General features: G+C 38.8%; 1 protein-coding gene across 7 annotated transcripts in view; it reads left to right on the top strand.

Moving 5' to 3' along the window:
- Nucleotides 1-27,974, top strand: part of NAV3 (neuron navigator 3) — a 608,990-nt gene that overhangs the window by 402,945 nt on the left and 178,071 nt on the right. For all 7 annotated transcript variants that reach the window (XM_040233842.1, XM_040233840.1, XM_040233838.1 and 4 more), the window contains 2 exons: nt 250-1,276; nt 14,858-14,973. In XM_040233842.1, the coding sequence (XP_040089776.1) occupies nt 250-1,276; nt 14,858-14,973 (1,143 nt within the window). The remainder of the gene's footprint in view (nt 1-249; nt 1,277-14,857; nt 14,974-27,974) is intronic.

Below are 27,974 nucleotides of genomic sequence, written 5' to 3'. Positions count from 1 at the left end.
ATTATAAAATCTTTTTTTTTGGTTTAGCTTTTTAAGACTTTTAATCCAGCATTCATCAGTGTTATAATAGTCATATAAAAATTCATATCATAATGAGATTGCTGAGTGGAAAGTAAGTTAACACTAGTGCACTGTAAGTACTTATATGACAATAGGCCTTATTTTCTTATAGCCCTCAAAAAATAGCTTGATATAAATGATCAAAAACTAATCAGCCTTTTAAAAATGTTTGTTCTTAACCATGTCCAGATTCCTCCAAAGGACCTCAACCATCTTCAGGGGTAAATGGTAACATGCAGCCTCCCGGAACTGCGGGGCAGCCCCCTGCCTCAGCCATCCCTTCCCCGAGCACCAGCAAGCCATGGCGCAGCAAGTCCATGAATGCCAAGCACAGCGCCACGTCCACCATGCTCAGCGTGAAGCAGGCGAGCCCAGCCACCTCTCCCACACCGTCTGCAGACAGACTGAAGCCCCCTGCCTCAGAAGGGGTCAAAACAGCTCCCTCAGGACAGAAATCCATGCTTGAGAAATTCAAGCTGGTCAATGCCCGGACTGCTTTACGCCCCCCGCAGTCGGCCAGTTCAGGACCCAGTGATGGTGTGAAGGAAGACGATGCCTTTTCTGAATCTGGTGAAATGGAAGGTTTGAACAGTGGTCTCAATAGCGGTGGCTCAACAAACAGCAGCCCCAAAGTGTCACCGAAATTAACCCCTCCAAAAGCTGGAAGCAAAAATCTCAGCAATAAAAAGTCTTTGCTACAGCCAAAGGAAAAAGAGGAAAAGAACAGGGACAAAAGTAAAGTTTGTACTGAAAAGCTGGTCAAGGACGAGAAAGATCAGATGATGGATACTGCTCCAAAAAAGACCTCTAAAATTGCAAGCTTAATCCCAAAGGGTAGCAAGACGACAGCAGCCAAGAAGGAAAGCTTAATCCCCTCTTCCAGTGGAATTCCAAAGCCGGGCTCAAAGGTGCCAACAGCAAAGCAGACTGTTTCACCTGGCAACTCAGCAAGCAAAGAGTCTGAAAAATTCAGGACTACCAAGGGAAGCCCTTCCCAGTCCTTCCCTAAACCCATAACCACTGAGAAAGCAAGCACATCCAGTTGCCCTGCTCCCTTGGAAGGAAGGGAAACCAGCCATGCTTCTCTGGCGGGTTCCTCTGTTGGTTTAGTGGTGCAAGGCAGTGGGCAGAGCATGGGAAATGGTGCTGTCCAACTCCCTCAGCAGCAGCAACACAGCCACCCAAATACCGCCACTGTGGCTCCATTCATCTATAGGTAAGGTGGCCTCTCTTCTCCACAGCTTTAACAGTGACAGGTCTGCGTACTCAGAGTGTCCCAAGGAAGGTTGCAGAGTCCTATTTCACATAGTCGTTGTGGAACAATGGTTCATTCTGAAGTTAGAGGCCCACAGTGACACATTTTAAGAGAAAATCTCCTGTATCCAGTCTGCTAGTCCTCTTGTCCTTCCCCTCTCCCCCCTTTTCTTCCCCTCTCTACTTAAGAAATGGAGGCCTTTGAAAGTGAACCTACTCGTTGTTCAAGGCAAAATAGAACCCAGGTGCCATGACTTTTTTCTTGGTCCTCTTACTATTAGTCATTCAAAATAATTTTATTAGTTATTTAAAATAATTCTTTTTTTATGGAGTTTAGGGATATTTCACCCATGAGAGAAAGTAGACTCTAATGGTTAAGGGTACAGGTTCTAGAATCAGGCATATGTAGATTTGATAGCCAGGTCTGCCACTTACCAGCTATATGCCTTTGGACAATGAATTTAATATCCTTAATCTCATTATTTTCAAGTGTCAAAAAGGAATAGTATCTAACTTGCTGAGTTGGGAAGAATAGCAGGCATAATGCATATAAGATGCTTATTATATATTCTGGCACCTTGTACATGTTTGATATATGTTGTTTATAAGGCATCGTTTTCCCAACATAAAATGTATATTAACTTTCCACAGCTAAGCCTGTGTTTCTAGGCACAAATAATGATCTATGTAATTATTATATTTATGCTTCATTAACTTTTTGTTTATATTTTAGTTTTCGTGTATTAAAATATATAGCACATGCTATATTTTCAAATATAAATCCTACTATACAGCTCTAAAAAGAATACATTTTGCCTATTGTTTTGTGGTAAGTTTTAATCAGTTAGAAATTTCAGTGCTGCTGTGTCACCATTTTCATTCCCTGTCTTTTCAGTGAAGAGGTTACTGGAGAGGTATAATGCCTATGATTTTGGCAGTTGTATAGTTTATCGACAGGGAAAATAGGATGTAGCATTTACTACAAATAGGAAATGATCAAGATTATATTGTTTCAAATTTTATTAAATTTATTGCATATATGAGTTTTTAAGTAAAGAAAATAATTATAAATGCTTTGTTTTCCCTCCCTGAAAAACCTAAGTGCTTTAAGTGATCCCCAACCCCTCCACCCCCCACCAGAGATTTATGTACTCATCCAAACAAATGTTGTTACCGAATTTCAGATCTTAGCTTACCTTTTTTAAGTCTGCTCTTCTGACTAACAATGATCCATTTAAAACTGTTGTATTCAAATCGCATGGTGTCACGGAGCCCCAGCTCACTCTGCTCGCTGCAAGGCAGGGCAGTAAATCCAGGTCTGGGTCGCAGGGTCAAGGAATAATGAGTTTAATCAGAAAGCTAGCTTTCATGCATTGGAGAAGGAAATGGCAACCCACTCCAGTGTTCTTGCCTGGAGAATCCCAGGGACGGGGAAGCCTGGTGGGCTGCCGTCTATGGGGTCGCACAGAGTCGACCACTGACGTGACTTAGCAGCAGCAGCAGACCAAGAAGATGGCAGACTAGTGTCTCAAAAACCATCTTCCCTCAGTCGGAATTCAGACTCTTTTTATACGGGGCGGGTGGGAGGGGCCCACTGCAGCGTCAGCCAATGTGTGAGCGGGATCAGTAACGGTTGCTCCCTGACAGTTGCTCTAACGGCCGCTCGCTTGGGGGAGGGGCCCACTGGGCTGCAGACCAGGGGCTGAGCAGGACCTCTCTAGGTCATGCCTGCCTCACCCTCATTACAGCAGGAGTCAGCAGGTCCTTTTAACTCCGGAGACCCTACCTGACAAAAAAAAAATTAAGATGTTAGAATCATAATCCACATTTCAACGATATAAGAAGAAATTATAAAGTTTGAAATATGCCACACTCAGCGCACTTGTGGCTCTCAAGTATATTCCGTAAAAATGTCCCTCATTTCAAATAACCGCAGATGAATTTCAACCAGAAAGTATAAATCTAAGCAGAAAGGACATACCCACCAATTTAGCAAGCTTCTTTCTGTAAGTAGCAGCAGATGTTTTGGGTTGTTTGCAATAACATATCCAGTGGGTACAGATTTAGTGATTTCCATTTGAAAGTATAGCCTTTGCTATTTAAAAGCGGAAGCAGCATAGTTTAGAGGTTAAAGTGTGAATCAGCTGTGTGACTTTGCCAAATTCTCCAGCCTCTTTCAGTTTCTGTTTGCACTCTTTAAAATGAAGACTATAAACCTGAGGTAATATAACCAAGTAGCTAGGATTTCAGGCTGTCAAGTCTGTGATTTCTACCATGGATCAGAAATAGCACCTTGTATTGTTGAGACTGTGGCCCCGAGAGCCAGGTTCCCTGGGTTGAAGTCTTGATGACATCATTTATTGACCATGTGACTTTGCGTAATACATTTAAAGACTCTGGACGTCAGTTTTTATAATCTGTAAAATAGAGGTAGTGATAATAGAAGCTTCCTCATAAGGCAATTTGAAGGTTAAATGAGTTGATCCTTATACAGGGCTAAGAACAGTACCTACCACATTGTAAATGACCTTCCCCAGGTTTCAGTTTCTAACCTGTAGAAACTGTAAAGTGTGGTTGAATATCTACCTCATTTGGTTGTTTTAAAAATTAAATTAGGAAAATCTTGTGTAAAGACTTAAGCACAGAGCCAGATTCAGAATAAATTGCTTATAAATGTCATTAATTCTGTTTTATTTTCAGTAATTTAAAGTAATTGAAAACAAATAAAACCATTGAATCAGAAATGTCATATCATAGGCTACATATGAGGCAAAGTTTGCGTGAAGTGTTTTATAAGTTCAGAATAGTTTTGTTAATGATAATATAAATCATCTTAGAGTAGACAGTATTCAAGCTTCATAACGGTCAGTGAAAATTGTAGAGTCACATCATACGGCTTTTGTGACCCCAATGTCTTTTCAACTCTGACTACTCCAACACCATTTACAAATTTTCTTGGAAAATTTTCTGTCAGGAAATTTTCCTGACAGACTTTCCTAGCGTTGCTAATCATTTGATAAGATAATAGTAATAATGTACTATTTTATAATGGTGTTTCTTGAGTGCTTACTTAATGCAAGTCTCTATTACAAAATTTATATTCATTTTTTTTTCATTTAAACTGTGTCATAAACCCATGACAAAGGTATATAACAGCATTTTACAGGGATGAAGAAGCAGCAATTTCAAGGCAGAATAATGATAATCCCTTAGAGTCACAGGGCTAGCAGGAGTTTGCCTTTGAACCCATATACGCCTGAATCTCTAGTGTGCTCTCCTTTGCTTTGCAGTTCTTTCTGTACATGTAGAAATAGGACATATTACTAGGGAAGTTCTGGCTGGGAAAATGTCAACAGCAGATTTGCAGATATCTCCATCAGAATTCATTTATAATGGGAAATACTTTACTGCTTTTAAGTAGAATAAATTTAAAACACATATTTATGTGTGTATATATATATGTATAAACATGCATATGTTTGATATTTAAAGAAAATAAAATAGCCTTTATATAATGAGAAGATTGATGGGTCATGTATATGTTTCCTTGTTCTCAGTCTACTTCTAGGTCATGCTGGTTATTAAGTATTCCTTTGGGGACTTTATATTTGCTTCATAATATTCTTTACTGCAAATTGAATGTTCAATGTCCTATAAATATAATGTTGAGTTTTAGAAGTTAATGAATTTTATATTAGACGTACTCCTGTATAGTGCAAGGATATTCTATATTAAGTTCCTGTAGCTCATTTATCACTACAATGTGATAAAAGTAGTTCTGAATTTGGCATACCTTATCCATTTAATGTGTGGATAGCACTAAAATCAAGATGAAAACTTAAAAAAGATTTTAATTCACTGTAAGAAGTTTCCAATATTTAGACCTGTATGAATGGATTAAGCTGTCTTTTTAAGTGTTAAGGTGACTATTGAAGAGTCTTAAGTGATACAGTGACCAGTTTCCATAGTTTAAGTAAAAGAAAATCACCAAAGTTTTATTTTTTCTTTTATGTACTCATTACTCATTCTGAAAATACTGTGTTATAAGAGTTACAAAGTGTAAAAAAGTCTCTGCTCTGTGGGGGTTCAGTATATTGGTGATAATGATAAGAATTTAATCAAGAACTTAAAAAAAATCATTGTTCTCATGGAAATATATACAACAAATAATTAGAAGAGTTGTCCTGACTCTTGTGTGAGGGTGGAGTCAATGTATGCACTAAAGAAAAGGTGAAAGAACAGCTAAGACTTAAAAGATGAGTTAGCATTTGTCAGGAGGAAGGAAGAATGTTATGGCATCATCCAAACTTGACATTTTTACAATCAAAGCATGATGGAAAAAATAACAGGCAAATTGCTAAGTAATATGTAAATGCTAGTAACCAAAACTGCTAGAAACTAGAGGTTAGAATCCATGATTACTTCATTGGGAAACTAGGAAGAAAATTTAGAATGAATCCATGCTTCATTTTTTTCTTTCAATCATCCCCTCCCAGCATGTCTTATTTTCAGCTAGTCCTATTGTCTCTTTCTCTAAAACATCCCTTAGTTGTACATTTCTTTCTATTCCCACCCTCCTTCCATTGGCCCAAGACATGGTACCACCAATTTTCACCTAGTTTCCAATGAGTCTTCTAGCATCTCCTGTTGGCTCTTTCCAGTAATATCCTTCACACAACAGGAACTCTAATCTTCTAAAAGAATAAATTTTATGTCATTTAAATTCATAAGACCATCTGTTGGCTTTCCATTACATGTAGTAAAACCCAAGCTTCTTTCCAAGCCCTACAAGTTGCTACACAATCGGGGCCCTATCTCACCTCTATCTAGCCCTTAAACCACAGTCCCTGCATCCCTGCATTCCTTCTGTTCTCAGCAACTCACTTGTCCTGCTTTGGGGACTTTGTCATAGATATTCTCTCTGCATGTAAGGAGTTTCTCCTGGATCAGAGCAGGCTCCTTTTCATCAGAGCTCTACTTACACGAGGCTTATTAACACAGTCTATCTTCAGCTATCTAATCTGAAGGAACACTCACAATGCCTCTTGCCAGAATTGCATGCTATATTGTCCTCTTGTGTTTTGTTCATAGTTTATCACCATCTACTGTTTTTTTTGTTGTTGGTTTACTTATTAACAAGAGTGAATTCAGCCACCTCCAACTATAACATAAACTCATTGAAAAACAAGAGTCTTGTTTATTTTTATTTGATAGCGTAATTGCCCAGGACAAGCTTCCCACAATAAGAACCACATAAAAATTGAGTGAAACACCATCATCATGGCTTAGACTCACCCACTATAAAAGAATAGAAACACTGCCAAAAATGTACAATGGAATAAAAAAAAGCCAGAAGTCTTTTATTCCTATAAATGGTAAAGTTTAGTTGAAATATAAACAACTTTAAAATGTTTACAAAATGAAACTGTATCTACTCTTCAGGACATTCATTCATGTACCACCCCCCACCCCCACCCCCACCACTTCTGACTCCCTGCTAAATAGCTTTACTTTATTAAGGTATCAGGGTCAGAGTGAAACGTCACACATCCCATATGTTATTTATTTTCTTTCTATGGTCCACAGTGTAGTAGAAAAGAGACTGACTCAAACATAACCACAGAATGAAGCAGGAAATGTTTAAAAAAAAAAAAAAAAACAGTAGTGAACCAGATTTGGCAACTGAGACTTCGAAAAATGGAAAATTACTGCTAGTTGTTGGAATCAGAAAGTAGCACTTAAGCTGGATTCTGAAAGAGAAGTGAGAGTTGGACATTTAGAGATGAGAGGGACAGAAAAGGAAATGTAAGACTAAAGGAGCCAAGTATACAGTATCAACACTAGATATGTAGGTTGTTGGCAAGATCTGTTTCCTAGAAAACAAAGACTGATTGCAGCCTGATTGTAGTAGAAACTCTTGAATGTCAAAAACTTTAGACTTTGTGTGAGTGTGTAGTCTAGCACTTGAGAGGATGGGTGTGTGGCACAATCTGAAAATGTACTTTGTCTTCTTGTGTAAGTAAATTGTTAGTGGGAGAGGTCAGGCAGGATATACCAGGGTCAGTGGCTGGATGAAGGAGACATTTACTGACTTTCAGAGTCAGCTTTGTTAAACTTGAATTAGAGGTACTGATTATAGGAGGAAAAGAAAGATAAAGAGTAAGAACATACTTAAGAAGAAAAGCTTACTTTTCCACGTGCCCCTTCTTTCTTGGCGTCTACCCTCTATGTTACAGTCTTCAAACTTGTTTTCCTTGCCTGGAGTTCAAAAATTGTTACCTTAGCTCCTTGGGACCTTCAAAATTGCCTCGCCTCTTTCCATGTGTCATTTTTTTTCTTCTATTTCTTTTACTTTCATTGAAAGTGAAAGTGAAGTCGCTCAGTTGTGTCCGACTCTTTGCGACCCCGTGGACTGTAGCCCACCAGGCTCCTCTGTCCATGGGATTCTACAGGCAAGAATCCTGGAGTGGGTTGCCATTTCCTTCTCCAGGGGAACTTCCCAACCCAGGGATCAAACCCGGGTACCCTGCATTGCAGGCAGACGCTTTAACCTCTAAGCATTACTTCATAGCTATACTTTTTGTGCTTATAAAGATACATTAATAGTGAAGTTAGTCAGGGAGGCATGAAAGACCTGTACATTTTCTCTAAACCTCAGTATTTTTAACAGCACCCAATAAATTTCAAAATAACTATTAACCAGATTCATAACTTATGAGTTTGAGGAGATCTATGTGCTTTTTGTTATTTTCTGACCATTTGTGATAAATGTCAAGAAAAGAGTGTTTTGGACATAGAGCAAACATCTAAAGGCAAAGAGGGAGAATCGGGGGAACATTTCACAAAGGAAAAAAAAATAAACTCAACCTTTAGATAAGGCAAAACATTGTTAAACTGAGAGAAAAATCAATGTGCTTCTTAAACCCATTGATTAACTATTAAATATAAGCAGAAAACTTCTACACACCCTTGGTTTATAAAATCAGGTTAAGAAGGTCTGAATTTAGAGGCTTCCTTTTTTCTGATATAATGTGTCTTGAACAACAACATTAGGGGTTTGGGGGAAAGATTTAAGTTGTAACAAGATTTTGGAGATCTCAGATTTGCCTAGAAAGTGACACAGAAAATTGGCACCTGAATATAGGATGTTCTGAAAGGCAAAGAATGCAAAACCTTAGTTTTAAAAATGCTTACGTATATGGTTTTAAGTTTAACTTGTTTGTTGAACCAGTATATTGAGTAGGAGCTTGTGAGTTTACAAAGATTGATGTGAAGCATTTAACCATCTTGCAGATAAAACTTGTGTAGGCCCTGAAGCTATCATTACAGATTACGTACACTGCACTTGGGGTTTTATGTGAACTGGGCATAACTGATCATCAGCACAAACTAAAGCTTATAGAAAGCTTGCCTTGCAAACTTGTCTCTGCTAAATTTGATATATATATATATCTGCCCAGGGTAGAGGGTAGCAGTTTAACCTCCCTCACACAGGAGTATTTTAAGCAGGAAAACAGAGCTGATGCTAGAAGAGGGTCTGTTGTGTTGAAGATGGTCATGAGTTGGCATTTCTTCAGAGAGAAGCTTGGTAAACTGCCCTTTCTATATTTAGCTTACAAGCTTCAGTGCCAGATTGCCCAACCAAACCACTACTGTTTCCTTTTCTTATATTTCATCTTTTCTTGGAAAATATATATATTTATTTTTACTTCACAGCATGTAAGGTCTTATTTCCCCCACCAGGGATTGAACTGGAGCCCCTTTCATTTGGAGCACGAAGTCTCAACCCCTGGACTACCAGGGAAGTCCTTGAAGGCAAGCATTTTATAGACTATTTCTTAGTGTGGGGTTGTTTGATAGTTTCTCATGATTAGACCCACAAATATACTTTTTTGTCTAGAATGGCACAGAAATGATGCTGGATTTTTTTTCTGTTTCCTTTCTTTCAAGTATCAAGAATACTAATATTTCCCATTTTCGTGATGTTGAATTTGATCACTTGTTTGAGATATTGTTTGCTAGTTTTCTACTCTATAGTTATTTTGCCCCATTTCTATTTCACAGATATTTTTATGGGAAGATGTTTGGAGACTCTATGAAAATTCTATTCCTTGATCCACTTTCACCCATAGGGTTTCAGCACACATTGAGATTTCTTGAAATTAATCATTTACTCCAGTTGATGTCATGTAATTTCTAATTCCATCTGTATGTATGCCTTGCCATTCAACTTTTAGAAAATGATGTCCCTTCTTATTTTTCTCCTCTTTCCCCTCTTCCTTTTCCTTCTCCTATACTCTATCCCTCTCCTTCGCTTTAAATTTCATGGACTGATGGACTCCTCTTGTCTTCGATGGATTATAATCTATCAGTAATGACTCTTTATTGTGATGTTTAAATTTTCTCAAATCAGGCTACTGGGATCTGCTTCACACTGATTTCCCCTCACTCCGTTATTCTTTCATAACTTTGTTTCATTTTGGCTCAAGCTGATCTAGACTCATCATGTACTCTCACTGCCTTAACTTGAGCTTTTACCTATGGTGCCTTGAGTTCTTTTGTGAAGAATAATATTTAGAAGCCTGATCTCACTGCCCCTAGGTTTCCTAAATGGTGAAACAAATAGGTGTATACATAACACACATACGCATTTGTCTCAATATTGGTGAGGTATCTGTTAGAGAATTCACAATGCCTCCAATTCCAAATCAACATGCAAAGTTTTGTCTTGCTTTCTCCTTTCCATGCTTGCGCCTTCTTTTGTCACCTGAGAAGCCTGGCTCCCGCTGTCCTCAGTATACTTTCTTATTTGCTCAGCACCCTCCACAACACACAGATCTAACAAATGGCCCATCCATCCTGGCCTGCTCTTCATTCTGACAGATTGCTGGCCTTGGCCCGGCTGTCACCCGACTGCTGCCCACCAATAAGGAAATGACTGCTTTTAGAAAGATACTTGATTTTTCTTTCTTTTCTATTGAATTTATAAAGCAGGAACTATAAGACCATTCATTAATGTTGCTGATTCAAACCAGTTTTGCTTGTGTCCACATTTGTGACTGGTATATCCATATAAAGATGAGTTCATATGGATAGATTTTTTTTTATATAAACCACAATGTGCAACACCTCTATTTGTGAAATTGAAAATCTGAACACTGGTAGTATCTAGATGTATTGCTGAATTCCTTTAGATGGCATGGATAATAGCTTCCTTTTCTTAAAAGTAAAAATTTAAAGTAGTAAAGAGTAAAATTAAGATTAGACCATTGAGTACTGTTACATTATTAACTCTTAGATAATAACTTAGTGGCTAAGCTATCTGTTATCTGGGGAGGCACCATATACATTAACATGCTCAGTGTCCAGAGACACTTGGATGGAGTTAAATTGTAGAGTAGTGGTTCATAGAACAATATTTATAAGATGCCAGGTTTACATACAGCTTAAGTATCTACCAGCTTGTTATACAGAGCAAACTATTACACCTCTATAACCCTTCATTTATCCACAGCACCTACATTACCAGTGTCTTAGTCTGTTCTGGCTACTCTAACAAGAATACTATAGACTAGGTGGCTGAAACAACTAACATTTATTTCTCATAGTTCTGGAGGCTGAGAAGTCTAAGATCAGAGTGCCAGCAGATTCGGTATCTGGTGAGAGTGTGGTTCCTGGTTTTTGATGACCGTCTTCTCATCCTGTCCTCACATGGTAGCAGGGGTGAGAGGCCTCTCCAAGATCTCTTTTATAATGGCACTAATCCCATACAGAAGGGCTCCATCCTCATGATCCTATCACCTCCCAAAGGCTCTGCCTCCTAGTATCATCACATTGGTTTCAACACATGAACTTTGGAAGCAACCAAACACTGAGAAAATAGTGACAGTATTGTGGAGTTTGATATGCCCTAGATAAAACACTTGGCACATAGTGAGTACACTTAAATGGGGAAATAAATTTTATGTTAATCATTGGTGAAATCTACTTTTACCTACAAAGACTCTTAGTAACAGATGCTAGCACTAACATATTAATATTAGAACTCTAGATAAATTAAATGGTGTTTTTGCCATGCCCTTACAGTTTCAATGAGTACTTTTTACATGTTGACCTTGCTGTAAATGCACAGTCAGGTGGTCTGCACAAGATAATGTGTTCTGAATAGTTTGAAGGAACCTCATGATCCTCATTTTCTTTCCTGTTCCCAGTCAATATGAGGAGAGTTCAATATCATACTACATGGAAGCAGTGAATGATGCCACTGTGACTGTACCGTTTGATTAGAGAACACTATTGATTCTTAAGTCTTCGTGAGTTATTTTATGAATCATCCCTGGAGCTTTTTATTTTACTGGAATGAAGCATGTGCAAAAATAAAGGACATGCTGAGAGAATTCAGAGTTTAAACTGAACTTCTTTGATCATTTATATAAAAGTTAAATCTTTACCAGTTAGTGTTGATTGTCCCTCTATAGACTAGAGTTAAAATCTGACTCCACTTTAACAAATAATGAAGTGCAAATTGTGGAGAAATGGATGGCTTGTAACATATGTAGAGCAGGAGGTCTGGAACCATATACATGTGAATACAAACCAAAGATGATTTCTCGGGGTCTTTTTATAGTTATTTGAAGTTTAACTTATCTATGTTCCTTCCCTTAACCAATCTGTTGCTCTATCATTGCCATTCTCGGTAGCGCAGATAGGGAATATAGTGACACACACACCAAAGAATGTGAAAATATGGTATAAATAAAATTATCTCTTGTGACCTAAATTAAAAACAACAAATGGGAAAAAAAAAAAAAAGTTAAAGAGCAAATCAACCAGAAATGTTCACTGTCATATTAAAAAATAAAACAAAGGTTTCTAAGACTGAAGTTTGAATATTTTTATCTAAGGGTGGGGACTTAGCCAATGGAATTAATACCAGGTTTCATATACTGAGGGCTTCGATCCCTGGGTCGGGAAGATCCCCTGGAGAAGGAAAATGGCACCCCACTCCAGTACTCTTGCCTGGAGAATCCCATGGAGGGAGGAGCCTGGTAGGCTACAGTCCATGGGGTCACAAAGAGTCGGACACGACTGAGCGACTTCACTTTCACTTTCATATACTGAGGAAGAAAGCCATACACTGGGAAGTACTTTTTAAGGTGTGTTTATTTGCAGCAAAGAAAAACTCTACTCTCAAAATACGTTCTCCATATTCTTTTGCTCTGTAGAGATTTTCCTAGAGGGAGATGCTTGGCATCTTTATAACTAAGGCTACAAGTATTCTGATTCCTGAGATAGCTCAGGTTTTGTTCTAGGAAGACCCAGTTGGCGCTGGGCATTAGACAGCCATCTTAGAGAACTGCTCTCCATGACTCAGCGTCTGACAGGCCAGGCTGTGAATTCTGACCTGTGTGACTGTAGACCACCCTGGCTCCCAGCCAGTTCTAACTGCCCATTCCTCTCAGAGACTCCTTGGCAGGCAGCCAGTACGCTCTCTTGGGGTCTCCTATTTCACTATATACTAGCAATTTAAATTTCTTCTGCAAGTAATAACAATCCTTAGAAAATGTCAGAGGAATATTTTCCCCCTCATTCATAGACACCAGGCTAAAGAATAGGCCAAGGAGGTGCAATGGCTCACAAGTAAAGAGCCCAAGTGGAGGAATAGATGAAAATGAACTTTGGAAGTGAGTGGGCATGGGTGACAGACAGGGGAACTAGGAGATCCTGGGGGACACAGAAGAAAGTAAGTGGCACAGAGAGCCAGATATACTCCCCACATTTTAACATTGGCCAGAGTCCCACAAGCCTCAAGAAAATGCGTTTCCAGACCTTTAGTAATTATAGTACTTGAGCTCACAGTTATTTTGTGAAGAACATATTTTTCTTTACTTTGGCACATAAGCAAATTGAGGTTCAGAGGAACTAAATAACTTAGCAAGGTCACATGAGTTAATAACTGCTTAGAGAGCCAAGTTTCCAACCAGAGCCAAAGCATGCGTCGTGATCCCATGCTTCCTTCCATATATTTTACCACCAAGAAGACTATTTTTATAATCACTACTGATCAGATTTACTCATTCATATATATGCTAGACGTGGGGCTAGGCATTGGGATATAATGGTGAGCTCAAATACAGAGAATGGACTCTACTTTGGAGATGAACATTTATCAAATAATTGCACAAATGTCGCATATTGAGAGTATGAAGTGTTGTCAAAAAAGGAGAAAAATAAGTATTTGTAATTTTGGACTTTGCCTGAAAATTAGGAATGTCTGCTAGAAATCACTAGAGGTCAAGGCGCAGCTTTCTATGAACTCTTACATGCCTCTTTCTTTTATTATATCAATTCCTGTATACATACACACAGCATTTAATTTTCCATGATTTATTAAGATCCTAATGAATTTTTCAGACTTTCTAGACATGTCCAATAAATAAAAAAAAAATATTTCTAACATCAGTGACTACACCTTATTTTTCTTAAACAAAACGAGGATTTAAAATAAATGTAATATATTAGGTAAAAATTTATTAAAGATATACTGAATTTTCCTTTCACATAAAAATATTCTTTTTAGATTTTTTTAAAGTAAGAAATATTTAGTGATTACTTTCCATGGTCCAAACCCTGTAGGAATGGGACCCCAAACAAATGAGGTAACTATGAAGAACAAAGTCCAGTGTACGATGCTGTATTGTCTTGTCTCCTTCTTTCTCTTGTACTTCATGGTGTGGACTTTGTAATATGTGGTATTCTTGACAAAATATATGTAGATTTTGAAACTGCATAGAGAGAGAGAGAGAGCCTCTTAAAATGTTTGTCTGTGCATAAAAGGAAGAAGCATTGCATGAAGACTGGACTATCAAAACATGTGCGGTCCTTCTGTGGAAAGCCTTTTATTTAATTAGACCCAATCTTTACATATTAATCACACACAAATACATATCCATGTACATATATAGACAAATATAAAACAATATGAAAAAGGGGTTTTCAGAATGAGAATTTCTTTTTGATTGACTTTTTTCTGAAATGAAAACATCATAGTGACATTTATAGCCCATAGTAGAGTCAGTATTTATTTTATACATACTTTGTATTTTAGGATATATTTTATAGAATTTGCAGGGAAAGAATATTTGGGTTATTTTCAATGCTTTTATTATTCTCGGAAGAACACAATTTAGCTAGACTTTCTCTAAAACAGCAAAAAGAAAAAAGAATCGTTTGAAACCTTTTGTCAAAAAAGAATACATTGGTAATTACAAGCTTTCAAACTTAGAAAAGTCTAAGAAATCTGATTTAACATCTCATTACAACTTGGGTTGTATGTGAAAAATAAGGAAATCTGATTTAATATCTCACTACAACCAGTGTATCTCCGTTTTGTGTGAAAAATAAAGAAATTTCTCAGACATAAAGAAATGCTCATTCATCTTAATAGAAAACTTTTAATACATTGATTTCTTCCTGTATTAGAGAACTTTGATGAGTCACTGATGACAGCAATCTGCATTTCTCTCCTCTGGGTTCATTTCAGAGCTCATCCAGAAAATGAAGGGACCTCTTTACCATCTGCCGACTCCTGCACCAGCCCTACTAAGATGGATTTATCATACAATAAGACGGCTAAGCAGTGCCTAGAGGAGATATCTGGTAAGTGACCTGATTGATGCATAGGCCAAACTCAGAATTCTTGTAATCTCTCTACATAAGTCTTTTTTATTAAGTCATATTTGTGCTATATTGTTTTCCCTTAGGCATATATGGACTGTGTACATTTCATGCTTCAGAGATGTTTAGGTGTTTGACTGTTCTGCTTAGAATGATCTCTTTGTTGTTCTGTAAAGAAGGGTAGTGCTCTCAGAGGCTGAGATTTTAAGTAATTGTTGCCTTCAGTCAAGTTGAATACTCTTAGAGACAATCTGGAGAAACTTCTGTTGTTAATAAGGCAGTCCTTGGATGTATTTGCAGATTTTAAAAATATTAATGATCAGGTGGGAATGTTGAATTTTCATGGCCAATACAACCCTACTTTATCTTCAGTTCTCTATTATTTTGTATATTTCTGCAGAGTGGCTCCAAATGTGTATTCTGTGAAAAATCTAATTATGGAAATTTTATATAAATAATGTAAAAATAAATGCCATATACAAATTCCAGACCCAATTTGTCAGATTCTCAGCATTAGTGCATTGTTTTTCCTAGGATCTGGATAAGCCTAGGCACATAGCAAAGGCTTTTGGTATAATTTTATTATATATAGGTCAATATTCACGAGGAGCTAAGTAGGCTCTTAACACAATACAATGCTCCTAAAGAGAAAAAGTCCCTGATTTTGGGGAAGATCAAGGACGGAAGGAGAAGGCAGAAATCAGAGGATGAGATCACTGGACGGCATCACTGATGTGATGAACATGAACTTGAGCAAACTCCAGGAGATGGTGAGGTACAGGGAAGCTTGGCATGCTGCAGTCCATGGGGTCGCAGAGTCAGACATGGCTGGGCAACTAAACAACGACAACAAGGAGGAAGAGGGTTGAAGAATATTTTATCTGTTTCCAAGTATAAGAATGCATAGACATAGAGGTATATTTGTTAGTTCAATAAATCTCTGGCTCAGCCCTTGTCTATTTCTAAGGAAAAAAGTAAAAGAACTAGTTCAGTTCAGTTCAGTTCAGTTGCTCAGTTGTGTCCGACTCTTTTTAATTTTTTAAAATTACCACAGTACTCCAAGGACTCAAAATACTGCTCTGAAACTCATGAGCCTAACCATGTCACAAATTTGGAACTTAAGAAACGTCCTCATTCATCAGACTTTAAACACTTTGGCAAGCATTAGCCGTTACTTCAGTATCCACCCATGGATATTGACAATGATGACAGCACAGCATCCCTATGGTTCCTTTTGGAATTAACATCCATGATATTATTAGGCTTTAGAGTTTTCATGTGGGAATTAAAATGCGTCAGTGCAGGGTAAGGGCTGAAATGGTAATGCCAAGGCATAGCTATGGGGATGTTATGGGGGGAACTGCTTGAACAATTTGTAGTTTTTTTTCAATCACTAGGAGAAGGTGTTGGTTTCCCATAGTTTCAGATAACCCCACAGTGATTGATGATATATATCTGTATTGTGACTATATATTATTTAAACATAGTGTGGTATGGAGATGTATATGTTTTACACATTTCTTTAATCATGAATGCCTTCAAATAGTATCACTATGCCTACAAATTACAAGAACTCAAATCTGTAGGAAAAAATGCGTTTATTATATTTTGACTTCAGATTTTGATGTGACTTTTACAAAGAAACTTGTTTTTCTGAAATTAGTATATCACTTAGTATCTCTGAACATGTTTGACTCTTCAGTTTTTTTATTCTTTTGACCATTTGATCATTTTTTCATACTTCCAGCTAATATTTCTACTTATGTAAGTCAAATCATTATGCTGTACACCTTAAACTTATACAGTACTATCTGCCAATTCTATCTCAATAAAACTGGAATTTTTTTTTTAAATTTCCATTTAACGTTCTAGTTTTAATAAAATACTTGAAAGTAAAATATAAACTAGACTTTAACATTATACAATAGCCTGATGGATTCATTAGAAGGTATAATATTAGTTTTTACAATAATTATTGTTGTAGAATCATAGATTTGAGTCGATAATTTAGATAGGAATATAATAAAAGAAAGAAAAAGGCAAATAAGTGCCCAAATGATGTGCCTTATGATCGTGTGTTTAAAGTGAGTCTGTGGTTGAAATATTGAAAATTTCTGTCAATGCAAACTGGAGATTTCATGAAGGAAAGATATTTCCTTATATTCAGTAAGCTATCATTCAGTTCAGTTCAGTCGCTTAGTCGTGTCCGACTCTTTGCAACCACATGAATTGCAGCACGCCAGGCCTCCTTGTCCATCGCCAACTCCTGGAGTTTACTCAAACTCCTGTCCATCAAGTCGGTGATGCCATCCAGCCATCGTCCCCTTCTCCTCCTGCCCCCAATCCTTCCCAGCATCAGAGTCTTTTCCAATGAGTCAACTCTTTGCATGAGGTGGCCAAGGTACTGGAGCTTCAGCTTTAGCATCAGTCCTTCCAAAAAACACCCAGGACTGATCTCCTTTAGAATGGACTGTTTGGATCTCCTTGCAGTCCAAAAGACTCTCAAGAGTCTTCTCCAACACCACAGTTCAAAAGAATCAATTCTTCAGCACGCTCAGCCTTCTTCACAGTCAAACTCTCACATCCATACATGACTACTGGAATAACCATAGCCTTGACTAGACGGACCTTTGTTGGCAAAGTAATGTCTCTGCTTTTGAATATGCTATCTAGGTTGGTCATAACTTTCCTTCCAAGGAGGAAGCATCTTTTAATTTCATGGCTGCAGTCACCATCTGCAGTTATTTTGGAGCCCCCAAAATAAAGTCTGACACTGTTTCCACTGTTTCCCCATCTATTTCCCATGAAGTGATGGGACTGGATGCCATGATCCTCGTTTTCTGAATGTTGAGCTTTAAGCCAACTTTTTCACTCTCCTCTTTCACTTTCATCAAGAGGCTTTTTAGTTCGTCTTCACATTCTGCCATAAGGGTGGTGTCATCTGCATATCTGAGGTTATTGATATTTCTCCCAGCAATCTTGATTCCAGCTTGTGCTTCTTCCAGCCCAGCGTTTCTCATGATGTACTTTGCATATAAGTTAAATAAGCAGGGTGACAATATACAGCCTTGATGTACTCCTTTTCCTATTTGGAATCAGTGTGTTGTTCCATGTCCAGTTCTAACTGTTGCTTCCTGACCTGCATATAGATTTCTCAAGAGTCAGGTCAGGTGGTCTGGTATTCCCATCTCTTTCAGAATTTTCCACAGTTTATTGTGATCCACACAGTCAAAGGCTTTGGCATAGTCAATAAAGCAGAAAGTTTTTCTGGAACTCTCTTGCTTTTTCTATGATCCAGCAGATGTTGGCGATTTTATCTCTGGTTCCTCTGCCTTTTCTAAAACCAGCTTGAACATCTGGAAGTTCACAGTTCACGTATTGCTAAAGCCTGGCTTGGAAAATTTTGAGCATTACTTTACTAGCGTGTGAGATGAGTGCAATTGTGCGGTAGTTTGAGCATTCTTTTGCATTGCCGTTCTTTGGGATTGGAATGAAAACTGACCTTTTCCAGCCTGTGGCCACTACTGAGTTTTCCAAATATGCTGGCATATTGAGTGCAGCACTTTCACAGCATCAACTTTCAGGATTTGAAACAGCTCAACTGGAATTCCATCATCTCCACTAGCTTTGTTTGTGGTGATGCTTTCTAAGGCCCGCTTGACTTCACATTCCAGGTTGTTTGGCTCTAGGTGAGTGATCACACCATCGTGATTATCTTGGGCGTGAAGATCTTTTTTGTACAGTTCTTCTGTGTATTCTTGCCACCTCTTCTTAATATCTTCTGCTTCTGTTAGGTCCATACCATTTCTGTCCTTTATCGAGCCCATCTTTGCATGCAATGTCCCCTTGGTATCTCTAATTTTCTTGAAGTGATCTCTAGTCTTTCCTTTCTGTTGTTTTCCTCTATTTCTTTGACGTGATCACTGAGGAAGGTTTTTTTTATCTCTCCTTGCTATTCTTTCAAACTCTGCATTCAGATGCTTATATCTTTCCTTTTCTCCTTTGCTTTTTGCTTCTCTTCTTTTCACAGCTATTTGTAAGGCTTCCCCAGAGAGCCATTTTGCTTTTTTGTATTTCTTTTCCATGGGGGTGATCTTGCTCCCTGTCTCCTGTACAATGTCATGAACCTCCATCCATATTTCATCAGGCATTCTATCTATCAGATGTAGTCCCTTACATCTATTTCTCACTTCTACTGTAAAATCATAAGGGATTTGATTTAGGTCATACGCAAATGGTCTAGTGGTTTTCCCTACTTAAATCTAGGTGAGAGAATACTGGTCCAGCAGTGATGAAAGGATGGTAGTCATAGGGAAGTAGACCAATGAGATGGCAAACCCTGGCATTTCTTCTCATATCTTGTCTTCTTATCCCTCCTTGAGCTACTTACTCTCCTGTTCATACCCTAGATCTAGGCATCATCAGAATCTGCACATTTTCTATAATCCCACTTGCATGCAGCCCACTCTTGCTCATGACAACCTCCTTTCTTTTCATTCTCTGCCAACACCACTGGTTCTAAGATGTCTAAATCGTTGATCCCACTACCTTTTACTTACCCTCACCAAACTCTACATGTCCTTTCTTCCTTCCTTAGTCAGATGAATTCTGATCGTGACAGAATATGATTTTACTTTTGCATGTACTCTCTACTCCCTTACCCCTCTCTTACTTCATTGTACTCATTGGATGAAACCATAGATCTAGTGACATTCAAGTCTCCACCTAGTCTGTACCAGCAATGAATGAACCTGGAGAAAAACACAAGACATGTTGACGTGATTTCCTTTACATTCATGACCACCAACCTCAACTGAGTAATTAATGCTGCCTGGCAATCATTCTATATTTCTCTGGTGCATTTACTCTTTTTTGTCATCTAAGAACAATCTCAAGGTTTTGGATGTCAATTTTATACCTTTTCTCTGCTTCTCAAATCTCCAATACCACTTAAGCAGAGAAAAAAGAATTTCACAAACCCCTGCCACCATACCTACCCATGCCCAGCATTTATACTTATTTGTTGTTGTTCAGTTGCTAAGCCATGTTCAACTCTTTGTGACCACATGGACTGCAGCAAGCCAGGCACCCCTGTCTTTCACTATCTCCCAGAGCTTGCTCAAACTCATGTCCATTGAGTCGGCGATGCCATTCAACTATCTCATCCTCTGTCGTCTCCTTCTCCTCCTGCCTTCAATCTTTCCCAGCATCAGGGTCTTTTCCAATGGTCAGCTTGTATATCTGTTTACTCCACTTTTACCTGAATTAGTTTCTTTTCTACCTCTTTAATATCTCCCTCTATACCAAATCACTCTATAGCCCACAGGATGCTGCTCTCTCTCCAATCATAATAAACAACGACAACTTTTCTTGATCCCTTCCACCACTTTCTTTCTCTTTCTGATTTCTCTTACTGCTGCAGAAACCACAAAGTACACAAACACTTGATTTTATTGCTAAGCCATACCTTAGACTGGCCCATAGAATATTTCTTCAAAGACAGTGTGAGATATGAGAAGGTAAATGTTCTAGGAAGTAGAAAAAAATAATTCTGGCTTTTGCTTTGCTATTATTTAGCTGTTTGAACTGTTCCTTGGTTCCCTTTTTTTATGAGGTGACTATAATGATGCTTAATAAACTCACAGGATTGTAGTGAGGTAGGATTTTATTCCATTCACCTTTTCAGTAATCATCATCAGTACTTTATAAATGCCAAGCATGCCAAAGGCTAGGAAAACAAACATGACTAAGACATGAGTTCTCCTATAGAGGAAAAAAGACAAACTTTAACACCATGAATAATTGAATTACTAGATTTATGGGAACAACTAACTTTGCTGCAAAGATTTATTTAGGGCTTAAAAGAAGGTCACATGTGTATAGTAGAATTCTAATGGATAAAGAAATCAGAAAATAATATTCCAGGAAAAAGAAACTTCAATGAAAAAATTTTGAAAAAAAAAATTACTTACCTTACTATTTTCCTCTATTTCTTGTTTTAAACTGAGCACATTTGGGATTTTCTTAACCCACAGTTTCAATGCTATTGTTATTGTTGAACCTTTACCGCTAAATGTTGCTGGGGGGACCTCATACATGTAAATAATATAGAACTCCTCTGATGCAATTAGTCTTGGCTGGATAAGGTCAGATTTTGTGAATTTTTAGAGGCTATACAATTTGGAAAATCCTGAAAATAATTTTAAAAATACAAAATTGCGTTGTTTAGAAAGGGGCTGAATCAAGTTAGAAGCTCCGTATCTTAAACATCATTGGCTTCATAGTGGACATACCTTGATGTCCTGGTACAGTCTTACCTGAACACATTGCCACATCTTCTAAAAACAGTGCCTTGATTTTCTCTTTGGGAACCAACCATAGCCTCATCAACCTTTGTTCATGTGGTTCAGATGAAATTTACCCAAGCAGATCCTTTCAGAACAACCCATTCTGTTGACCACAGTAACTCTTTCAGGGGTGGACATGTGACTCAATTCAGTTGAATTGGAACCAGTGAGAATCAGTCTTAGAACTTTACTTGACTGTTAGGAAAGAGACCTGTGTTTTTCCACTAGGTCCGAAGTTAATCAAAAGAAAGCTTGGAGGTGCTGACAGTTAGTGACCTTCACCCTCCCGTGAAACAAATGTAGAGAAAACAGAACCTGAAGTAGGAGAGAATTAGCTCAATGTCTGAGCCCCCTGGTGGCTCAGACGGTAAAGGGTCTGCCTGCCGTGTGGGAGACCCGAGTTTGATCCCTGGGTTGGAAAGATCCGCTGGAGAAGGAAATGGCAACCCACTCCAGTAATCTTGCCTGGAAAATTCCATGGACTGAAGAGCCTGGTGGGCTACAGTCCATGGGGTCACAAAGAGTTGGACACAACTGAGCAACTTCACTTTCACTGAGCTCTTGAACAAGCCATGTCAGAAACTCTCTCTCCCTTCTTCCCTGCACTTTTACGTTGTGTTACCCAAGAAAATCCCTGTTTGTGCTTAAACAAACATTAAAAGCACCTCTATTGCATGACCTGTGAGACGCATGACCTGTAAAGTTCTCTGACACTGTTAAGGAGCAAACCTGAATGGTTCATTTTGAAAAGAAGAATTGTTAGAGGGATTCACTAAGTTACCTAGGAAGCTCAGCTTGTTGTATAACTCATGTGAATTTATAAGAACAGTGTCTTCATGATTAAATGTTCCCAGAAGTTAAAAATTTAGTTAAATTGAGGTATAAATATAAGTATCAGAAATGAATGACACTCAACAAAATAGTATTTTCTAGAGAAAGCCCAAGACTTTTACAGTTTGGAAACCTTGAATCCCTCCAAAGTCTTTATGTATTTCTCTCAAGTTTCCTATTGTTTCTCATGTTCCTGGGGAGCAAACTAGTAATACTCACCCAATCTGATGATGATGTTTCTATTAAGTATTGCAGTCAGGTGATATGTTTCATGAAATTTGCGACACACAGTGAGTAAGCTTCTTGCTTCCAGCCTATCATTTAGGAGTCATGCCATGCTCATAATATTACAAGTTCAGCTGAAACAGCAGTTTAGATTTTACTGCTTGGCTTGGGTTTTATTCTCTGTTTCATTGACAAAAAGAATCTGGCCTCAGAAACCATCCCTTTCATCAAATATCAAGAGATTCTGCCAGATGTAAAGTGGGCTTTACTTTCCATTTCACTGGAATCATTTAGAAAGTTTTTAGATATTTTTTTAGTACATACATCCCCACATTTCCCTTGTTTTGCATAAGGCTATATACCAATGTATATCACATTTATTTAATCCACTTTTTCACCTTTATCTAGAATTTATATTCAACTGAAAAAATGATGGTAGATGCCAAACTGAAACAGAATCAGCAAAGCCAATATGTCATTTGTAATTAAATAATTGGATGGACTCAGGAAGTAAGAATTTAGATTAAACAGAGAGATAAACTAATGGTTACATGTATCTTTTTCTGACTTTACAGACTTTGTATTGAATAATGGGAAATACTTCATATTTAAGATCTTTGTAAATGATCATTTATCTTGCCTCTTTCTTGGACGTTTGTAAAGACTAAGATGATAAAGCTCAGGTCATTTTAAATCAGTTTAGATCTTCTACTTAAATAGTTGCTTTATAATTATGCTTACTAAAGAGCTCAAAAGCATTCCTTCTCAGAACATTGTTGTGGCTGTGTTTTACGTGAGGTATTGGCTAAATTAGAGTGATTCACAGCTTCAGCATTGATTGGGGGTGTTTGTCTCTTATGTCCTGAGGCTTCCTCGTCCACCTTGTATAACATACATTTAAACAGTTTAATATAAATACATATGAATACACCCATGTTTAAATGTACTCCCAAGCAAGCAGAGATAACTGCCTTTAGAGAAGCAATAATTAGGTTCCCAGCTGTTGTTCAGGGTAAACTTAAGGCTTTAAGGATATAGTTTCCAGAGGAAGAACTACTATAACTGACAGTGCCTTTAAACAAAGAAACAAACACAAATGCCCTTTTGATGCTTTTCTCTAGTAGGTTTATGTCTTCAAAATAACCAGCCCCTCATTACTGAATCCAGTGAACTTAGCCACCTCTTCCTAAATTCACTCCTACAGGAAGATTATATGTTTTGCCCCACTGAATCAGAATGGACCATGTGGATTCATTTGACCAATAATCATGAATGGAAAAAGGACATGAGCCATTCTTGAGCACAATCTGGTATTTCTCATCTCTTTTCCCCTCTTTCATATCAATATATCCCAGACTATGGGAAGTTGCTCTTTCAGTATGGTTCTTAGTATGAAGGGTACCTGGATCAGAACTGCCGCCAGCGTAGAGTGGACGTTAATGTGAGCAACCGTGCATCTTTGTTACTGGAAGCCACTGACATTCCTAAATCATTTATAAGCACAGTATAACTTAATCTAAGCCAGAGTTTCTCAGCCTTGGAACCACTGACATGCAGTCTGCATAATTCTCTGCTGGGTGGGAGGCGGTTCCCTGCCATTGTGGCGTCATAGCAGCAGCATTGGGCTCTTCCTCCCAAGTGTCAGGAACACCACACCCCCATTTGTGACAAACAAAACTGTCTCCTGATTCTGCTAAATGTCCCCTCAGGAGGACCCAGTTACAAACCACTGGTCTCAGCCTATAAGTTCTTAAAGTGGGGTTCCAGAGCCAGCAGTATCTACTACATCACCTGGGAATATGTTAGACATGCAGCGTCTCAAGCCCTCCTTTCAGACTGTCTGAATGAATAGGGCTGGGGATGGGGCACCGCCAGCTAAGTTGTAATAAACCCTCAGGGAGGTTCTGAACATGTAGGTTTGAGAACCGCTGGTCTAAGCTGACTGGTACACAAGTCTCCTTGTATAAAGAGAGGGCATCATTATTGCTTTTACTTATATATGCTCAACTCTTGATGCCTAAAGCATAAGAATTCCATTTTTGGTGAATCTGTAAAACTTTAGAAGATGCTACATGTGTACTTCAGCATAATACCTATCCAACAAATTAATGTTTTCTAACCTTAACAAATTTACTCTGGTCTTGTAATCTAGGGATTCACTGGATCACGATAATTCCAAATGAAGAAAGAAAAAGCAAAACAAAACTCCAAAGTGGAGTAGCATTCTAATCTTTAAAAAAAACACTTTATAAAATGATGTAGAAAGACAGTTTTCAGTTTCTGTGACTTAGCCTTTGTGCCCTTGTTTTCTTTAAACACGGTATCTTTATACATTTGTTTATCTCTGGCTGTGCTAGGTCTTTGTTGCAGCACAGGCTTCTCTCTGGTTGCCACCAGCAGGCTGCCCTTGAGCTTCAGGGTGCGAGCTTCTAGTTGGGTGGCTCCTCTTGTTGCAGAGCACAGATTCCAGGGCGGGCAGGCTTCAGCAGATGCTACTCCCAGGCCCTAGGGCACAGATTCAAGAATTGTGGTGCTCAGTTGATCTGCATGCAGCAGGTGAGATCTACCAGCATCAGAGACTAAACCTGAAGCTCTAGCATTAGCAGGTGGATTCTTTACCACCAAGCCACCAGGGGAGACTTGAAGCACATTTTATTTTATATAAACATAATTTATTTTTGACAAGTGGAGAATTGAGAATCTGTACTTAAAATTCACAGGTTCATTTAATCGCAAAATTTTTTGTCACAAATAATTGCTGTTCTTTCCATCTGATTCTCTTTTATGTATCTGTGTACTCATGGTCCCTCTTGAGCTTGAGCATAAGAAACAATTAATTTTGCAAAGTAAGTTGTTATCTATGTAAAGGTGTAGGCAGTATACATTGTAACGATAATTTATATAGTTAGAAGATTGGGCATCCCCCTACCCCCAGCTTTGGCCTTCCCTGGTGGCTCAGTGGTAAAGAATCCACTTGCTAATGCAGGAGACATGGGTTTGATCCCTGGATCAGGAAGATCCCCTGGGGAAGGAAACGGCAATCCACTCCAGTATTCTTGCCTGGTGAATCCAATGGACAGAGGAACCTGACGGGCTATAGTCCATGTGGTTGCAAAAGAATCTGATGTGACTGAGCAGATAACAACACCACCACCTAGTTGAAGTTAGCAATATGAGGTGAAAAATCAGAATTAATTTGATCATATTAGCTCAGGAGATTATGTGCTAGGGAATTATATCACTTTGAATGACACAAATATTTTAATCTGTTTCTCCATGCTTCCGCCTTTTGGAGAGGAATGTTTACGGACAGAAACAATCTCATAAGCTTTTCCTTGATATTCTTCTCATTAGCTCTCAGTAGAACATGGTCTCTACTACACTTGATAAGTATTTTCAAAGTCTTCCTAAAATCAGAATTTCAGGATGGTGATTGTAAGATAAATACAAGAAACTTACCCTTTAGGTTTTCTGCTTTTTATCAAAAGATTAAAAATAAAGACCGATTACACAGTGATAAGCTTATAGAATAGACTAGGAAAAATGTTCCATGTCAGAAAACATAATATACATTTTATGTTTTTGGCATGTCACTGTCTTCCACACACTTAGCCATTAACTCTCAATTATATACTTTAAGTAAAAATATCCCTTCTCAAAATAAATTTAAAAAATTTTTTTAAGGTTTTATTTTTTTCTATTTTTATAGGAAGAAATGTTGATTTTTATTGTACAGTAGGATTGTATAATCCTAAGTATCCTCAAAATAAAAAGCCCTTGATTTTCCTCTTTAAAAGAGAAGGTGAAGTCTTTCCCTTTAAACCATTATCTGCCTGCCGGTGGAGTGTCATGCTCTGTTTTTTAGGTCCTTTACACTCTTGAATTTGATTTGTGCTTTTATAGCACGAATCCCAACATTCAGAAGACAGATCTGCCTGCTTCGGCTGCCTGCAGCTATGGAGAATTAGTCTGTCATTCTCAGTGTCGTGGAGTGTGTGTTATGTGTGAGAGTGAGTGAGTAAGTGTGTGTGTGGTGGGGGGAGTGGTGAGTGCGCGCGCACGTGCCTCTGTATCTGAGGCGGGGTAGCCTAGAGTGATTTAAACGTGAAGAGGGTTAATCGTGTAGCATCTCATTCAGGCTTGGCTTTGAAACCTGTGGCATGCTAGGCTGGACAGCCGCTTCCGTGCCTCTGTGTTAATTTAGCAGGATGTTTGCTGCCATGGCAGCCAGCAGCATCCACTGCAGCAGCACGGAAGAGCCGTAGATCTGCCAATGCAGGTGGAATACTAAAGCACAGAGGCTCGTGCAGGGCTGGCTTCAGTGCTTAATCTGCTGTTACGGGGCTCTGATAAGGAGGCTGTGCATGCTACACCATGTCAGTTCCTCTAGAGTTAAGGACTGCAGACCCAGATCAGTGAAGGGCTGGTGAGAGACAGGGAAAAAAAAAAAAAGCACAGTCAGAGACATCTGGGGAGCTTCTGCTTCACTTCCTCGCGTTTGGGAATACAGAAGCGATAGAGGGAAATGTGGACCCATCTCCCTGCTGAGACATGTGATTGGATGAAGATTGGAAAACGTGGTGGCTTCCTGTGCTACTTTGCAGCTGGAGAAGTGTCTGGTGAACTCTCTTCTGCTTCCGATATGTCCAAGCAAAATGTTTGTGAGTACTGCTGATGAGGGCAATGACGTGGCAAGCTGAATTGTGGGCAACTCATTGATTGTGCTACAGCTCTAGAATCTAACATGAATGTCTGAGCCTGGCCTGAGCTTTTCTTGAAGTGCATGTGTTAATTATAAGCAAAAGGGCCAGTTGGCATCTCTGTGCAGAAAGACAATATGAAGTCTAATTGAAAAAGAAGCCAATAAAGAGAACCATGCAGCGGCCAGCTGAACTCTCTGTTTTTCGGGGCAAAGAAGTAAGGCCAAAGAGAGCTTGTCTTCAGAAGCAGAAATCTCTGACCAGTCTGTCCCTCACCAGTGAGGGGGAGAGGCGCCCTGCTGTGCGCATTTCCAACTGGTTTGGAAATGCCGCCAAGGCCAGCCAGAGGGAATCCAGCTATGCCGAGAGGCGCTCACTCTCCAGGTGCTCGTCCCGCTCCGTGCAGTCCCTATACCACACAAGCCTCCCTGGGGCCTGGAGCCTCCTGCCTGCCAGCCGCTCAGGCAGTGAGAACTTAGAGGAGTGGACTTCCAGAAGAGGCTTAGAAGGTGAGAGCGATGAAGACAGCCGGTCTGAAGACGAAAATGTGTCCTCCAGGCCTGGCAGTCTCAGCCGGAGCTGGGCTGAGGAGGAGGGAGAAAGCTGCCTGCGGGAAGGCACAGCCCATCTGGATGAAGATGTCATCCTGACGATGCTGGGCGATCTGGAAGAGGCCCTTTACACTGACTTGTTAGGTAAGTCGGGTCTGCTTCTGAAAGGAGGATGGAGTTTTAAGGAGCTGGCTTTTTGCATGAGCCATAGAGCTTCTGTTCTTCCTACTGACTCTTTTTTTTTTTTTAAATAAAAAAAACCACCGTGACTCAAAAGAATTTTCAATTCCTTGTGTCTTGAAATGATTGTCTTTGGCAAACTGAACTAT

The sequence above is a fragment of the Oryx dammah genome, unplaced genomic scaffold (assembly GCF_014754425.2).
Source record: "Oryx dammah isolate SB20612 unplaced genomic scaffold, SCBI_Odam_1.1 HiC_scaffold_29, whole genome shotgun sequence".
NCBI lineage: Eukaryota > Metazoa > Chordata > Mammalia > Artiodactyla > Bovidae > Oryx > Oryx dammah.
This window is presented reverse-complemented; position numbering and strand designations above follow the sequence as displayed.